Source organism: Motacilla alba, chromosome 1 (genome assembly GCF_015832195.1).
Source record: "Motacilla alba alba isolate MOTALB_02 chromosome 1, Motacilla_alba_V1.0_pri, whole genome shotgun sequence".
NCBI classification, from domain to species: domain Eukaryota; kingdom Metazoa; phylum Chordata; class Aves; order Passeriformes; family Motacillidae; genus Motacilla; species Motacilla alba.
This window is the reverse complement of record NC_052016.1, coordinates 10,486,574-10,503,917: the sequence shown is the minus strand read 5'-3', so window position 1 is coordinate 10,503,917 and position 17,344 is coordinate 10,486,574. Positions and strand designations below refer to the sequence as shown.

The window sequence follows — 17,344 nt, the reverse complement described above, 5'->3', positions numbered from 1 at the left end:
TGAAAAAGTTGATAAAATGAAGCAGTTCTATATAAAATGACCTCTGGGCTGTGTTTTGGGCAGCAGTAAACGGCGTGGCTGAAATATACCAAAGGTAACTAATGCTCCATCCACACCTGCTGATGAAAGCAACCATGAGAAGCAACCTGTTGGTGCTTGTCACTTTGCAAGGCACACCTAAAGGGCTTGCGAGGAGCACAACAATCCCGGGCCCTCATCGAGAAAGAGCTGCTTTTCAAAGGACAAAACCCTAAAAATCCTAAAACACCCTGGTCTATATCCGGTCAGCGAGACAAGAACCGCTCTCGAGGCCCTTAATTCCTCTCCGCCACGCAGGCGAGGCCACCCGGGATCGTTCTTTCCGCAGCACCGGCAGCACCACGCGTGTCCCCGCAGCCGCCCCCGGCTCTCCCTGCCCGCTCCCGCTCCGGCCCCGCGCCGGGACCCGCCTCGCCCTCCTTCCCTTCCCCACGGGAGCCTCCCTGCCCGCCCGGCCCGGCCCCGCTCCCCCGGGTCGCGCCCCGCACCCCGCTCCTCGGCCCGGCAGCGTGCGGGCCCGGCCCGGCTCCCTCAGCCGCTGCCCCCGGCGCTGCCCCGGCGCCGCGGCGCTCACCTGGCAGAAGCGGCGGCAGTAGTACTGGCTGCGGAGCAGAGCGGGCAGCCCGGCCGGAAGCCCCGGCGCCACCAGCGCCTCCAGCTCCTCGCTGAGCCGCTCCGACTCCTGGTCGCTCTCGTCTTCCGCCATGGCGGCCCCGCCGCCCCGCGCGTACCGAGCGCCCCCGCCCCGCCCCGCCGCGCCGGAAGAGCCACCCCCGCCGCGCCGCCAAGCGTCCGGCCACGCCCCCGCCGCTCCGCGCTCCCATTGGTCTGCCCGCCCTGCCCATCAACGAGCCTCTCACCTCTGGCCCCGCCCCTTCGCGGGAGCGCGCTGCGATTGGTGAAAAAGTCTCGTCGTTACTTCAGTCCCGCCTTTCCACTGGCTGCTCGCACCGTCTGTCACGCCCCCCTCCGCAGCCTCCTGCACGATGCCCCGTCCACTGAGCGCCACCGCCCACGCTCTGATTGGTCGGTGCATGCCTCTATCAGCGTTCTCACGCCCGCCCCCCATTCTTAATTGGGCGCAAGCCTCGCCCGTCTCCGCGACCAACCAATCAGCGAGTGACTTCCGGCGGCGGCGGCGGGCCGGCGGGGTGGGCGGGGCCGGCGGGGCCGTACGGCTGCGGCGGAGCGGCGCGTCCGGCCCGGCCCGGCGGGGCCCAGCGCGGAGCGGCGGCGGCGGCGGCGGCGGAGCAGCCCCGGGGCGGCCCCGGGCGGGCGGCGCGGCCGCTGCGGGTAATGGTGCCCGGCACGGGGCTGGCGCGGATCCGCGCGGGGAGAGGAGGCTGCGGGGCCTCCCGGGGAAACACCCGCGCTGCGGGGCAGGGCCGGAGCCGCGGGGCCTGGACTGTGTCGGGCCGGGCTCCGCGCGTTTAACCTGAACGGGGCACACGGCGCCGGCAGCCCGGGGGACAAACCCGGGCGAGGAACGCACCGAATAATGGTCCTGGTCCCAGGGTGGAACTCGCCGGGCGCTTGGAGATGCAGACCCGCTGTGCTCCTCACGCAGCGGCTCCGGTGCGGTGACAGCGGTCGCAGCCGAGACCCCGGGGCCGCCGCCTCGCCCGGAGTGTCCCGGGGAGCGGATCCGTGGGCACCCCGAGGTGGGGAGGCAGCAGCCCTCTGCAAGGAAACCACGCCACAACCTGACACCTCCCCCCACCACCAAAAAAAAAAATAGGCCTACCAAAAATCCTCTGTTCTGCTGCTCTCAGAATCCCGAGAGATTTTGCTGCAGTAGGACTACAAACACCTGGTTTGGTGGCGGAATTTTTTTTTTGCCTTTCAGAAGCCAAAGCAACAAGTTTCTGTTAGGTTAGGACTTCTGCTTGATTTCAGGAAATGGTTGCTTCGAAAACTCATGTATAAAGTAACAAAAAGGATGAAGAAGGTTACGTTGATGCTGCATAAAGATTCTTTATCATTGTATCAGTCTAAGATTTACGGGTCTGCAAAGCTGTAGTGAGAGAAAAAAAAAATCACTAGGAAAGTAGCTAATACCAAGATCTTTGTTTCCTTTTTTTTGCAGAAGCTTGTTATCTATTCATGTAGCAATGGCTTAAGAAAAAAAGACAGTGTTGAAGATAACATTCTCTATTCCCTTAGTTCCAGGGCGGGTAAAACCCGTCCTGGAAGCAGAAAATGTATTCAACTTTTTTTTTTTTTTTTTTTTTTTTTTTTTTTTTTTTTTTTTATGTTGCAACAGCAAACGAGGTAACAGAAAAAAACAAGAAGAGATAAGAACATTTGGGGGTATCAGGATATTAAAAGAATCATTGTTGCCTTTTGTTTTGGTTTTTTTTTTTGTTTGGCTTTTTTTAAGGAAATGGGCAGTTAATGTGGTGACCATTAATTTTGCTCAGAAAACCTCAAACCTGAACAGAGCTGTTACTTGACTTCAACTTTACTTTAAAATGGTGTTAAATTATCTTTAGTTGAGATTTGCAGTAGCTGCTCCCTACCTCAACAACAAAAGGACACTGTTTGATTTCAGAGCGCTTAACTGGTTAATTGCCCGCTTCGGTGACATGGTCTAGTTTAGAGTGATGTTAAACCTCCTGGAAAATATAATTTCTTATTAGGCATTGCAATAGATGCAATTCTATGTTCCCATTAGGCTGTTCCAGCAGTGACAAAAATTATTTGCTGTAAGCTCCAGGTTCAATCTAATAGCTGTGGTTTAAAAACCAGGGCTGTTTCCAAACATGTGCTGGCAAAGCCTTGGTTTGGTTTTGGTTTGGGGTTGTTTTTTGTTAGGGGTTACTGGCTTTTAAAAGTGACAGTAATGGTTTTCTTGCTTGCTGTATAAAATATACAGAGAAACACTGACTCAACATAATTAAGAAGCTGTCAAATATGTTGAAAATGCTAAGAAGAAAGGACCCTTTGTCCTAAAGTTCTAAGGATAAAAAAGGCTCTTCAAGAAAAGCAAAAAGTGGTTTTGTTTGACTTTAAGTGATTAACAGATTGGCTTTTGAGGGTTCTGTTGAATCACCACAATATTAGTGATGTGAGGATAACTTCAAACAATTATTAAAAAACACTTTCTGTAATTACAATCTAATACCTTATAACTACACATATATATACACCACAATCTTAACAGATTCATAATACATACAATAAAAAATCAAATAGAAAAAACCTCTCACCACATTAATAAAATCTTACACTAAAAGTATAAACTTTTAGTCTAGTCCAAATAGACTAATGGTCCGAATTTAGTACGGTTTAAATAGACTCTTACAATAACCCAAATAACAAAAAGCACTCCTCATAATAAACCTAAAAACCAAACCAAAAAAGCGTTTTGCTCTGGCCCACAAGGAACTTCATTCTCCCAATTACCTGGACTTGCAGATGAAAAGCCTTTCAATAGCAGTGTCACAAACGTGTATCACTTGTAACTAATGACATTTTAGGTGTCAGCAGGTGCCAGGCTGGACATTGAATGAACTCCTGTTTCGTTCCCCAGCTCGGCGAGCCAGAGGCAGCGATGGAGCGCTTCGGGGTGAAGTCGGCGCCGTCGCGGAACCGCTCCAAGACGGCTCTGTATGTGACCCCCCAGGACCGCGTGACGGAGTTCGGCAGCGAGCTGCACGAGGACGGCGGGAAGCTCTTCTGCACCTCCTGCAACGTGGTGCTGAACCACGTGCGCAAGTCCGCCATCAACGACCACCTCAAGTCCAAAACGCACACCAAGAGGAAGGCGGAGTTCGAGGAGCAGAACGTCAGGAAGAAGCAAAGGACTCTGACTGCCTCCCTGCAGTGCAACAGCGCTGCCCAGCCAGAGAAAAGCAGTGTGATCCAGGACTTTGTGAAAATGTGCCTGGAGGCCAATATCCCCCTGGAGAAGGCCGATCACCCCTCTGTGCGAGCGTTCCTGTCCCGCTACGTTAAGAATGGCAGCTCCATACCCAAATCAGAGCAGCTAAGGAAAGCCTATCTGCCTGATGGCTATGACAATGAGAACCAGCTCATCAACACTGAAGACCGTTGAGAAGAGAACTGTTTTCATCCTTGTTGTGAAGTTTTACATATTGATGGTGTGGTTTATTTTTATATTCATGCATATATACAGTGTTACATATTGATTTTACAAGCTATTTTGTATTCTTGTAGAAATGACAATCTACTCCTGAACTTAGCGGTGTGCCACAGATTGTTGCTAACCCTGCTGTGGACTTCAGAGCTACATCGATGTATCGTGAGGAATGTAGGGAGCATCCCTGGCATACACCTGATCTCTGTTCAGTCCAGCTATAACTGAGGCTGAGAAAAAGGCACTTGAATGGAGGACCCCAGTTCACAGTGCATCTAAGAAGAAGGTGTGGTAGGGATTGCTGCTCGTGGCAGTGGATTGCTGTGTCCAGTATCCTGTCCCTGAGTGACCAAGAAGAGGTGCTGCACCTTTGAAATGCAAGAAGCTCTAGGATGGTTAGTTAAAATATCACTGCTCTGTTGGGGGAGGACTATTGCAACTTTCTATTCAAGCTTGGTTTACGTTTTGAAACAGGAAACATTTTTCTTCTAGAACTCTCTCTTATGCTGTTTGGTGCAACTGTGGATGTATTCATTATCCAGCTTAACCAGCCAGTCTCTTGCACTGACCTCTGAACTCCCCTATTCTCATAAGGCTGGGAGTTCTGCAGGTTTGCCATGTCTGCTTTTCTAAAATCACCCTTCCTTTGTCTTGGTTTCACATGCCCCCTTCCATTTCAGTGCCAATATTTGAAAGCTGAGTAGACAAACCAGTAGCTGAGTGTGGTTTGCAGTGCAGCTGCTGTCAAGGGAAACTTATACTGGACCAAGTTCTTAGCAGAGATTATTGCCTTTTTCCTACTAACAGGACTATGCTAAATCTAAATTGGGGATGGTAGAGGCACTAAACTGAGGAGTTGGGAAGGTTTTTTCATTGTGCACAGGAGAAGAGGCTGCCCCATCTCTCCCTAAAGGTCCTTTACACCCCTGGCCTTATCAGCCTTTCAGTCAAAGGAGCTGAAGTGGATAAAATAGTTTTTAAAACAGTACTGGAAAGGTTCTTCAGTACTTGTAAACACAAGTAGGAAGGCAGATACATTTTGAACTTAAAATGGAGTTACAGACCTGGGCTGTATTTCTTACTCTGTGCCACAGCCACATCTATTGGACTGGCAGAAAACAAAATGGGAAATTGAAGAATTTCAATAATGTTACCCTCTCCAAAATCTAGTAAATAGTTACAAAGCTATTCCAAATGATGATGCCAAATAGTTCACTTAACACATATGTTCCATAAAGGTTTGGAATGAAATGAGGGAGTACTGTGCCAAGTGCTGGAATACAACTGACCTCTGCCTGCTCTAGATGCTCTGGGTTCAGACAGGTGCCAAGCATCTCGTGGGGGCACAGGAATCCTCCCTCTCCATGGGTACAATGGCATAAGGATGCTTTAACTCCTGAGGGTGGAGCCAGTTGTCCAGCTTCCTTTCCCCAGCAGAGTTTTGCTGCAGTTTATTTACAGCAATACCAAGGAATTGCTGAAAAGAGACAAAATAACCAGATTATTTTGGGTTTAAAGCTATTTCCCCAGCTGTATCTAGAGCAGTCTCCTTTGCTGGGCTGAGAGAGGCTTACATACTTAGCAACAACTATTTTTTTGTGCAATTAGTCTGCAGAAATGCACTTGTGTTCCATGTCCTGCTATGAAACCTGCTGGAATAAATGGACAAAGCTAAAAAGCAGAAAGTTTCTTACCCATGTGCATCAGTCCAGGGGTGCTCAGCCCACTGCTGGTCTAGGACTTCAGACAGAAATAACAGCAGCAACTTTTTAATCTAATCCTAGAGATCAAGATATGCCTTCCTAAATATAATTTTTTATTGCACAAGCTAGGGTTTAGCTTAAAATCCTTAACTGCCTTGGGCTAGAACTGTTTAATAAATCTTCTGAAGCAAAGTGAAAGGTAAACTGCCAATAGCCTTTTCTGTCCTGACAAGAACTCAAAGTATTTTCTCACAGCTGCTGTTTCCTTACAGTGAAACAACATCCTTGCTTTAATTTTTAATCTTTTTTGAAACCTCAGCAATGCTATCTTAGAATTGAAGCAAACGGAGAAGAATAGGATATTGAGAAAACAAAAGCAGCTGTAGGATGAGAAGTGGGATGGGCAAAAGGAGTTTGGGCTAGTTTGCTCAGTTTGCTAAGATGGGATTTTCCAGGCTGCACCCCATAATACTTTTAGATAGGATTAGATGCTGTGTGTTCTTCCCTTAACTGACAGACTGACAGACATTTTGAAATGCTTCATGAGAACATTAAATAGGCTCCTGCATAATTGAAAAAGAAAAAAGAAGAAAAAAAATGAAGTTGCTTTCAAATTTACAGTTTTACATAAAAATGAAGCAATTGGCAAGTGTAATGGACTCAATTTGCAGGACACTGCTGTCTTAATAATAGGGTATTTTCATTTAAAAATAAAGCCACAATACTTTTCAAGCTTTTTTGAAAATCAAGATGTTGATCCATTGCAACAAACATTAATAATAAAGCCATGAAAAATAAAGCACTTCCAGGTAATCTAGAAAGAATAACTAAGTTTAAAATCATGAACATAACCCAAATCACCAAGGCATTTTTACAGAAAATATGAGTAAGTGGTTGCATTCTGTCATGAAACAGAGTCCTGCAAACACTCAAATTCAGAACATAATTTTGCCAGTATGGCTGCAGCTGGATAAAACATAACTGTAATTGCTGTTGATCTCAGGGAAGATTTACAGCAGAAGTTTTCTCATCTATCTAAACCTAAGGAATAACTACATCCTAGTTTTGAGGCTGTGATGGAGTTGTTTGAACAGTCACCATGGGGGATTAATTTATTGTGCAAGAATGTATTTCCTGTAAAGAAGAAAACTCTCAGAAGTAAAGGGAGGATGGTAACAGTGTCAGCTTTTCACTTGACATCCAAATGTAGGGACAAGCTCTAAGGGATACTTTCTGCCACGTTTTAAGAATATATTTGAACTCTAAATGTAATAGAAAAAAAAATTAAAAGAAAAAATATTTTGTTCTCTGACCACTACTTAAACTAATTTAGCCAAATTAACTAAAATTACTCCCAAGTGTTTTTCTCGAAACAAAACTTGCAAAGAGTAAAATACTAACAGGAGCATTCTCTGTTGTGTGACTCCTTACATGGACACACCATGATAGTTTCAGCTTTCATGTTCTTGAAAAAACAGGAGCAAGCTTCAGAATTTTTAATAATTTTGAAGCCTTTAATTTGGCAGGTCCCATGGAAAGGTGAAGCATTCAGCATAATAAAAGGGAATTGTTTTTCAGTGGAGAGAAAAACTTGTTCTGCACAGTATGGGATATTCTCATGGTATAAAGGCTGGTTTTAGACAGAGCCCCTTTTAGCAATTCTGTTGAACTCAAGAGTGAGATGCTCACTGTTAGGTTTTGCAGCATAATGAGCTGATTTTCAGGAAAAAGGAAAAAAAAAGCTGGAAGTTTGACAAGGATAATCTCTATTTATATTTACATATAAAAAGAGGCAAGGCTCACTGTTGTTGCATTCACATACTCACTGCTACTTACTCTGTGTAATTTGAGTGCTTGTTGTCTTTGTACAATTTTAAAGTCGTGTCTAACTTTCAAAATATTTTTATTTTAACAAAGTTTCTCACTGTTATAGTGCTGTTAGAGTTTAGTCTCTTTTGGTCTGATGAAGATGCTTCATTTTTGTTTTGGTGGTAGGGATGTTTTGTTGATGGTGAGTGGCCACAGAAATGGTTTTATTTAAAAAAATAAGTCATGAACTTATGAGTAGATACTAAAGTGAGGCTGAAGATACCTGGGTCCTGCAGTGCCACAAGACTTCCTGTAGGAACAGTAAGACCAGAGTAAGTGATTTAAGTTTTTATATTAAAACAATACTGAAGAGAAATACTTTACATTGTAAAGTTTTCACTTGGTAATGAAAAAACGGTCTCTTAAAAAAAATAAAGGTATTCCTTTTTTGTAGAATTTATGCATAATCTCTTATTTTACCAATCAAGTGGATTAAGAACATGTGGTAGTTCACATAGAGTGGTGTAATATAAGACACAATAAATAGATGGGGACAGGAAAATTTAAGGAGCTGCTGCTGTAGCCTAAGGTGTCATCAGATATTGAAACATTTGGTTGATTTACCTGTGCAGTGACACTGAAGTCTGTTTCAGGACTGGTTATACAAAACCTCTGCTTCCTGTCAATTCCTGATTTTCTTCATGGTGACAGAAATTCCCTAATGATGCCTTCTGCTCCAAGTGAATACCAGGTGGAATGATTGCTGTGCATTTTGACACTGCAGTAAATTTGTAGGTACGGGATCTTGCAGCTACCCAAGGCCTCAGATCTTTTCAGGAAGGGCTTCTGCAATGTGGAAGAATCCAAAAAGGTCACAGTTTGATCCCTCTCTCTTGGGGACTTCATGAAAATTGAGCAAATAACATCAACCCATCAAAAATTATCATCAAGTGTGGGTTTGATTGTTTACACATTTCTTTTCCTGAATTCTGACCTGTCTTGACATCTGAGGATGGATCAATGATAAATTCAGGCAACATCTTGACTGATGAATTTATGAACCATAATTTTCTCATTTTCAGTCATTTCCAGGTCACAGCACATTAAGATCAAGTGCTTTTTGTTGTGAAATGGAAAAACAGAATAGAAATAAACATACCCTTTGTAAAATTTTCTTGTGTGGACAATTTGTGTATGAAACAGCACATGCACACTTGCAAAATCAGGGTTATCAGGATTTCTGTGGAAGCTGATGCAGAACTAGGTGAAGCAAATATTTAAAGTTGAATAATTAGGCCATGCTAAATTCTGATGTGACATTTTACCTTTTTAACTGAATCAAGGCAGTTCAATCCATATCCAGGATGCATCAGGATTAAGTACACACAGCTTTCAGGCCACAGTGGTATTGATAATTAGGTTTGATATATGTTATTTGCATAGGCTGAAGGAGAGGCAATCTCTGACAGTTATACTTTTTTTTTTTTCCTCATCCCACCACTTTTTTTACAAAGGGTTTGGGATTTGTGGCTCGTGTGGCCACCTCTTTCATATCTACAAGACATCTCAGATAGACGCAGAAAGTGCAGGATGAGTTGGAATACAGAGAGCTACTGCTGCTCAGGTGAAACTACTGTTCAGTAGTTCTGTTCAGAGCTGGCAGAAAAGTATTTAGGGACTTTAGAGGTTTTTAGGAGGGGTTTGTATATTGGTTTGCCTCAAGTGGTTTTTTAATCTGTCCTCCGGTGTACAAAATAGCTCCATTTCAGCATTCGATTTCACTGCAGTAACTGACACCTTCTCACCTCAATTCTTCTATAATTAGTTTTAAATTGTTTCCTCCCTCCCCTTATTTCTGAAGCCTGTCATTACCTCAAGACAAATCCAACAGCTACAATACCCATGGTTGCACTTACGGAAGTGTTTTACAGACAACAAACCCCTGACTACAGCTGTAGCCAGCTCTGGACAAAATGAACTGAGCCCCCTTGTGAGAGCACCCAATTCGGCCTACAATCCAGAACCTGGCTCAAGATGTGTGCTTTTGTTTAAGAAGGCTCAGCTCATCTCCTGAAACTGCTGAGGGAAAAGCAGGGAGATGCAAAGAATCTCGTGTTGTGAAGGACTTACATCAGAATGAAGGAGCTGACCCCTCCTTTAACAGGGAATTACAGGAGTAAAACTGCAGGGGCTACCTTGGCTGGTGCAGCAGTAAATCCTGAGCTCTGTGATCACCAGTGACAGGCAAGGAGCTGATGGGACACTGGAACGTGTTCCTTTAAGGCACTAAAACCTCCTTCACGCAGTGTTAAAAGGTAATTTTCAGCAGACTTCCTGGAGCCCGCTCTCAGAACGCTGTGTCTCACTCTGTGGTTTCCTGCAAACAGGAAAAATGCAGCTCCGAAATAGAACGTTGGTCTTGTCAGGAAAAAAAAAACTGAGGTGGGACAGAAAGAACACTGCATAGATTATGGTAGGGTTTTTTTCACTTGCCTTCAGTAAAGTAGCAACAGCAGTGACAAAGGGGACTGAATCAGGTAAAGTTTCTATTTATAGCAATCCTCAGGTCTGAATTTCACCCCATGTTTTTGGAGCCTCTTCCTCCAAAATAATCATGTCCAACACAGAGAGCTGTGCTAGTTGTGTTTAAATGGAATAAGTTATTGGAATTTATTACCTGACATCTCTTAGGATTCAGCAAAAAAGTTACTGAGTTACTACAGACAGTTCTCATCTGGTGACATCTTTTTCTGCCATCTGCCTTTCCTAATTATACAGTTGAGGATTAGGACTCTCATTCCTTACTTTGACAAATACTTATTTTGTATTTATTTAGCATTTACTATCCCTTGAAACATGCTTTTAAAGCAAAACTATACTTTTGCAGTGTCTCAAATCCATGGACTGAGTTAAAAAACAAAATTAAAAAATCTAAATTACCATTTGGAGATCAAAAAATCTCATTTGTACCTTAATATCATAAAAATAGAATGACTCAAGGTGGTAATTAAGTCTCAGCAAGAGAAAAACTTCCCTGAATAACTAATTTTTCTCTCAGAGCTGGCTGTGGATGCAGCCACCAGGTGTCTTCAGTGCACAAAAATGCAATTTGTGGTAGGAGTGTTTTGGCTCAAGTGGAGCCCTGCTGTGTGTGAAGTTACACTAACGGAGTTCTCTTCCATAAATATTTTCCATTTAGGCTGGAGTTTTTGGCTTTTTCAGGTCCTCATAAACATCAGTAGGATTCTCCTGATCACACGCTCCATCCAAACACAAAATTTTCAATAGAAAAAAAGAAATCCAAACATATCATTTCAGAAAGTTGTTCAATTATTTTCTCCAAAATAGTACTCTGGGAAAAACATTCTGGTAATTTAGACTTTGGTAACCATTTCCATCATAAGCAGAGGTGACAATTGCTACAGACAAAATTCCTGTTTGTTTTCAATTTGGTTCTAACTTTATGAAGAAACTTTGCATGGGCAAAAGTTTTTGGGAAGGCTCAGCTAAGTGCTTCGATGTCTTAAAAATATTTAGAGGGAAAATAATCTTAAAGACATGCTGAGAAAGGAACACACAAAATCCAAATTACTTGTCCTTATGAAGATGCTGAGAACAAGCAGTAGAAACAATCATCCCTTACAGTGCAGATTGTTGTGAACAGCCAATTTTTTCAACTTCTTAATTGACTGATGTTGAATTAGAGTCATGCAGAAGCACTGAATACATTTAAAAACCTGCTTTCCATCCCTCCTCTCTGCTATCTTGCTTCTTTTAAAATCAAAACCTCACGTGCAGCAGCATCTTTCAAAAAACAAACAAACAAACAAAAAAAAAAACCTGCAGTTTTCTTCATTACTCTGTGAGGGCAGCCAGGAGCCATTGAAGGGGAGATGTTTTTTAAACCCACAGGATCACTTTCTCTTTCCAATGCCCAGACAATAAAGGTTTCTCCAGTCATGTTGATAAAAAGGATATTCCTGTAGATTCTTCAGGTAACTCTGGCTCAGAGCAATTATCAAGTTTACAATAAGATGTGGCCTCATAATTAAACCTGTCTGTAGCTATTAAACATTACAGGTGGAGAACAGAAACCAAAGCAGTGCTCAGTGCACCCTGGAGATAATGGGTCTGATTTTATTACCATAACAGAGCCTCCTAATTCAACTGAAGAGGATGATAATGATAATAACTGAGAAATACTCAGTAACTGGCTAGATAAGAACTTCAGCACCTGAGAACAAAGTACTTTTGAACCATGGCCAAAGGTTTTGGTAGCATTCAACCCTGAGCTTGAAATCTGGAAATCCTACAAGCTCTAGGTCCAGTCTGCAGTCAAATTATCCTTAATTTGACAGTGTAGCTGCAATTATTTAGCTTAACCACATCTAATTATCATCCCACTTTCAACTCTAAAAGTTTTTGAGTAAGAGGCTCTGCTAATTTGGACTGATGTGAGGACTACACTGTGCCTAGTATCCTCCTGTGATAAAGCACTGCTAAAATGACACAAATTACTACAAATATCAAAACAATGTTTATAGGAGCATTACACAAACACAAGTCTTGCAAGTCGATCTCTTCAGAATCACGATGGAACTTTCTTTTAATGCCCTTCCATCTTACACCTTCTAAACTTGTTTGGGTTTTATTTTGGTCAAAAGTAAGCTGGGAGTTAAAGCCAACTTATTTAAGCTTTGTATCCACAGACAAAACAATGAGAGCCCCAGAAAACACTTCAATGTACACCAGAAAAACTACATTAGTGTTTCTTTAAAATGGGGGAAAAAAGTGAAAACTACTAGAATTTCATTTCTATTTGTAAAATTGCATTCCTCAAAAAAATCCCAATGGCAATATAAATACGTACAATTACTAAAATAAAATTTTCCATCATTCCTTGAGAAGCCATCTCTGAAGATCAGGGAAGGTGTTTAATGAGTTGCAGAACTGTTGTTCTCATTACATAGGATTGAAGAATTGGAGAATCCTCCTTATCTGCTGCTGGAACATATGTTGGAAGAGATGAGAAGTTCAGTACCCTGAGTATTAAAAATATTTGACAGCTATGTGAGAACAAGTGAAACAACTCCTAACTCTGCCTTCACATTTTGCATTGTATAAAGTGCCACTGTATTTCCATCTGAGCACTGATCCAAACTTCCTCCAAATGCTTTTGTCCTGAACTCTGAGCATCTGTGTATTTTAACCAGGCTCTTTCTTCTTCTCTGAAGGTCAGAGGGACGTGGAAGACTCTGGTCCTTAATCAAGGCCAAAGTGATCCGTGCTGAGAACGCTGATCCTGGGAGAGGAAAGAACTTTTTAAGCCAACAGAAGGAAACCTTAACACTGCTGCTTGTAAACTTGCAGTTTGTGGTGAATGCTGATGGTGTAAAATGATCCTGGTTCTGACCAATGACAGCTGAAGACTACAAATTAAAAGTGATACATGTGCATGGTTTGTAGAGGTGAGACTCTCTGGTGTGTGGCATTGATTATGTCAGAGGTTATTAAATCATTATGAACCCATTGAAATTTGGTTCCCCAGTTCAGTTTTTGGGTTCATTTATTTCTTTTGTTTTGTATGAGTAAGTTCCTGCCATTAACAGAGGGCAGACTGCATTCACTTCAGTGTTTACCAACTGACAACTCTGTGTACAATTTTCTTCATGCCTACTACCTGGCAGGTGAAGAGAAGTTATCAAGATTTCCTAAATCTGAGGATTGTCAGCATCTCTTGTCCTGCTTGCCTGGAAAGTACTTGTGTGCCTTTTAAGCCACTTTTCTTCATTGTTTCCAGAATTTCATCTGCAATGGAAAGTGCAGTGTTTACAAATGAGTTGAAATTGGTTATAGAAGACAGTTCTAAAATATTTGTCAAGCTGTAAAGCAAAGTTTCTAAACTCTGTCCTCCTATTCTTTCACACAGGAACTTTTATGGAAAATAATCTCCCACCAAACACAAATAAAGCTCACAATTTACAAACTGCAGTTCAGTATTTTGCTAGAATTCTGTCTGAAGCTAAACTGTAGGAGAAAGTGAAATTTGTAGCACCTTCTCACAAAAGCTGCCTAATAAATCAGGTGTGAAGAATAATCTTGTCATTACATGACCATTTGTGGCCATTAAGCATAAAATCAGAAGGAACAATACCAAATCTTTTCTCTACACCTGTAAAATGAAAGACATCACATTTCCCACTAAGCCTTTTCAGTTAACATCACCATTCTCTTCCATAAGAAAGAACTGGCCTGGCATCATTAATTAATTCAGACTTAATTAATCCACCTTCCAAACTTGGAACTGAACTCCTGCAGAGCTGCTGGGGTCTCACACACTTTCCAAACTAGCTTGGGGAGTTCTTAGTTTTGATAAATTTGCTTGCAGTTTTGGTCAATCTGTGATCAACATTTTGATTTATACCATATTCAACCTGGTTTGGCCTATTTGAATGTCCAAGGACAGTGATCACCTGGATTATTTTCTTTAATTGTGACCAAGTAGAATAATCCTCCTGGTGAAAGCAGGTCTGGTACTAATGGGAAAACTCTATCCATTACTTCTCTGCCCTGTTTGCCCCCAGCCCAGGATGCCTCTATTCCATGGCTTTTCACCTAGGAAGAAGGAAAGCAAAGATCATCATAAAACAGAATGACAGAATTGTCACAACAACAGACAGTAGCAATACTATTTTTAATGTGTATTTGAAAATTTTCCTACCTCTTCAGAAGGTGTTACCACATATGGTGGGTTAAACAGCATCAGATCAACCTTCCCATTTAATCTTGGGGATAATCCTTTGACCTGTAGGTGAAGTTGATGATTGTGTGGGGGGTTTTTTTTGGGAACATGAAGAATGCAAATGTTTTGTAAAAGTGCAGTTGTTCAGCCATTTAAAATCCTATTTATTGTGGCCTACCTACATCCTATTTTATAAATATATAAAAGGGTTAAAGATAAAAAATAGCTTTTCTCCATATCAAATTTTGTAAGAAACTAAAGGTAACAACAGACAAAAGTTCTAATTAAATCAGAAAAGGCTGAGATTCAAGAACTGCATAACTTCAGACAAAGGGCTATGATAATGTCAGGCCACTATAGAATTCCTTGTCCAGCACTTTCCAAACTATATGTACAGATCTATTTAATTAATACAATTAATTCTTAGAGCTTAATTTTGAATTTTAGAGCTTGAGTAGTTGGTTGGGTTTTTTTTGGCAGTGGGTGATGTCCAGAGGTCCCTTCCAACCCTAACTATTCTGTGATTCCATGATCTCCAGTAAGTATTAAAAAATTACACAAACTATGAAGGAGATACTATTGAAACCTCTCTCTTACCAAGTCAGTGATGACAGGCTGCAGGTGAACATTGTTAAGCAGAGCTGTCTCCTGGGTACAGTAAGCTGCCATGGGGTTGATATCTGTGCATCTAAAACGGAAATATTACAACATATAAGTTATAGGGTACTGTACCTGAAGTTTAACACTATGAACCACAAGCTAATTTATAGAATCACAGAATATTCTGAGTTAAAAGGGACTCAAAAGGATTAAATTCAGCAAACACAAGTGTAGGCTCAGCAATTTGTCTGAGAAATGGGAAAATGCATTTCTAGTCACAGCACTACTCATTTGTTACAGAACCTGAAGTAAATACTTCAGGCTGCACCATAAGCTCAGAAATGCTCAACAAGCTCTCTTTGCTTTGATTTATGTATGTATAGAATTGAGAAAAGACTAGTTTTTAAAATGTGAAAATAATAAATATATATGAGAGGGCTAAGCATCCTGAGCTAGGCATCCTTCATTATTGCATGCAACACTTTAAGTGCTGTTATACTTACATGTAAAATGCACTGGGTCCAAGGATGGAAGAAGCCAGAAATGTTGAAACCACACCAGATCCAGATCCTATTTCAAGGCAGATCTCGACTCTAAAGAAAGAACACTCTGGATGACTTTTGTTTGTAACAGACACAGCATTGCTCAAGACAACATTATAGAACATGCTGTCCTCCCAAACACGTTGAAGTACAGAATCACAGAATATCCTGAGCTGGAAGGGACCCCCAAGGATCATCCAATTCAACCCCTGGCCCTGCACAGACACCCCAACAATCCCACCCTGTGCATCCCTGGACTGTTATCCAAAGACTCTCTGAGCTCTGTCAGGATGGTGCTGTCACCATTCCCTGGGGAGCTTTCTCCAGTGCCCCACCAGCCTCTGGGAGAAGAACCTTTTCCTGATATCCACCCTTCCCCACACACAGCTTGAGGCCAGCCCCTCAGCTCACACAGAGCAGGACCAGTGCTGGCTCCTCTGCTGCCTCTCAAGAGAAAGCTGCAGACAGCGACGAGGTTTCCTTTTCTCCAGGCTGAAGAAGCCAAGCGCCCTCAGCCACTCCCGCCGGCCCTTCCCCATCTCCGCAGCCCCTCTGGAGCTCTCTCATGGCTTTAACACCCCTGTGCCAGCAATCCCCACATAGTTCACCCTCGTGTAGACCCTACTCCATCTCCGCGGCCCCTGTGTAGCTCTCCAATGGCGTTAACACCCCTACGCCAGCAACTCTCCCTGAACTCGCTCCTCCCGGCCCTTCCCCACCTCCACAGCCCCTCTGGAGCTCTCTCATGGCTTTAACACCCCTGTGCCATCAATCCCTCCTCAGCTTACCCCCCTGCTGGCCCTTCCTCACCTCCAAAGCCCCTCTGGAGCTCCCTCACAGCTTTAACACCCCTGTGCCAGCAATCCCCCCTCAGCTCGCTCCTCCCGGCTCCCCAGCGAGCCCCGCCGCACCGAGCCTCCCGCAGGCTGCCCGCGTCCCGCTCCAGCGCATCGAGCAGCAGAAAGGTGTCCTCGGCCGGCTCGTACACGTCCCGAAAGGGCCCCCGCGGGCCCAGGTGCTCGTACCGCGGGGTGGGCAGCGCCATCCCGGCCCGCATCCGGGGGAAGGGGCGGGACAAGGGCAGGAACGGGGCGGAACGCGGCCGTTCCCCCCGAGCATCGCTCCGCGGCGCTCGGGTGTGCTCGACCCGAAATTGCAGCAGGTGCGGTGGCATCTCATGGCCTCAATCCAACATTAAACACCATCGGTGTGGTTTATGTGCCATCCCCGCCGCCGGTGCTCCTGAGGACCGAGAGGGAGGGCGATGCTGTTCCTGCTCCTGATTTCGGTGTCGGCTTCACAAATGGTGTTTCCATCACAAAAACGACCACGGGGAGTCAGCACAAACCCGAAGGAAAGAGCTGCTGAGGAAGTTTCTGAAACGCACGGGGTAAACCCTGATATTGATATCCAAAAAAGCTCTGTTTTCTAATAATAAAAGGACTATATTACTGTGATTCTTAGCCAGCACATCTACACATCATCCTTATGTACCAAGCATCTGAACTTGAGAGTCACAGAAACACCGATTAGTTTGGGTAGGGAGGGACCTTTAAACTAATCTCATTTCATCCTTGCCATGGTCAGACACCTTCCACTGTCCCAGGTTGCTCCAAGCCCTGTCCAGCCTGGCCTTGGACGCTTCCAGGGATCCAGGGGCAGCCACAGCTTCTCTGGGCACCCTGTGCTAGGCCTTCCTCACCCTCACTCAGTAAAATAATTTCTTCCTAATATTCACTCAAATGCTACTCTCTATCCATCTGAAGCCATTCTTCACTGTGCTGCCACTCCAGCCCATTGTTAATAGTCT

General features: G+C 43.7%; 3 protein-coding genes across 10 annotated transcripts in view; 1 reads left to right on the top strand and 2 right to left on the bottom strand.

Moving 5' to 3' along the window:
- The window catches only part of ZNF654 (zinc finger protein 654), a 30,264-nt gene extending 29,481 nt beyond the window's left edge, over positions 1–783 (bottom strand). Inside the window, exon 1 of the mRNA XM_038137350.1 lies at positions 614–783. Coding sequence (XP_037993278.1) covers positions 614–745 — 132 coding nt within the window. The 5' untranslated portion in view covers positions 746–783. The remainder of the gene's footprint in view (positions 1–613) is intronic.
- Positions 784–1,278: 495 nt separating this feature from the next.
- Positions 1,279–13,019, top strand: CGGBP1 (CGG triplet repeat binding protein 1). Of its 2 annotated transcripts, XR_005257583.1 has the most exons (3): positions 1,279–1,332; positions 3,572–4,533; positions 12,885–13,019. XR_005257583.1 is itself a non-coding variant. In XM_038142682.1 (2 exons), the coding sequence occupies exon 2, from the start codon at positions 3,593–3,595 to the stop codon at positions 4,094–4,096; it is 504 nt and encodes a 167-aa protein (XP_037998610.1). In that variant the 5' UTR covers positions 1,279–1,332; positions 3,572–3,592; the 3' UTR covers positions 4,097–8,824. The 2 variants fall into 2 exon arrangements, 1 of the variants encoding a protein (XP_037998610.1); XM_038142682.1 differs by lacking the exon at positions 12,885–13,019 and having other exon boundaries at positions 3,572–8,824.
- Positions 6,131–16,625, bottom strand: N6AMT1 (N-6 adenine-specific DNA methyltransferase 1). 7 transcript variants are annotated; one of them, XM_038142660.1, is made up of 9 exons: positions 16,446–16,622; positions 15,496–15,585; positions 14,990–15,080; positions 14,372–14,455; positions 14,124–14,265; positions 12,521–13,458; positions 9,846–10,027; positions 8,275–8,496; positions 6,131–7,960 (listed from the first exon to the last, which is right to left on the bottom strand). In XM_038142660.1, the coding sequence occupies exons 1-6, from the start codon at positions 16,589–16,591 to the stop codon at positions 13,352–13,354; spliced, it is 660 nt and encodes a 219-aa protein (XP_037998588.1). In that variant the 5' UTR covers positions 16,592–16,622; the 3' UTR covers positions 6,131–7,960; positions 8,275–8,496; positions 9,846–10,027; positions 12,521–13,351. The 7 variants fall into 7 exon arrangements, with proteins under 7 accessions (XP_037998588.1, XP_037998564.1, XP_037998581.1 ...); XM_038142636.1 differs by having other exon boundaries at positions 6,131–8,496; positions 12,521–12,952; positions 13,331–13,458; XM_038142653.1 differs by having other exon boundaries at positions 6,131–8,496; positions 12,521–12,654; positions 13,331–13,458.
- Positions 16,626–17,344: the final 719 nt, after the last annotated feature.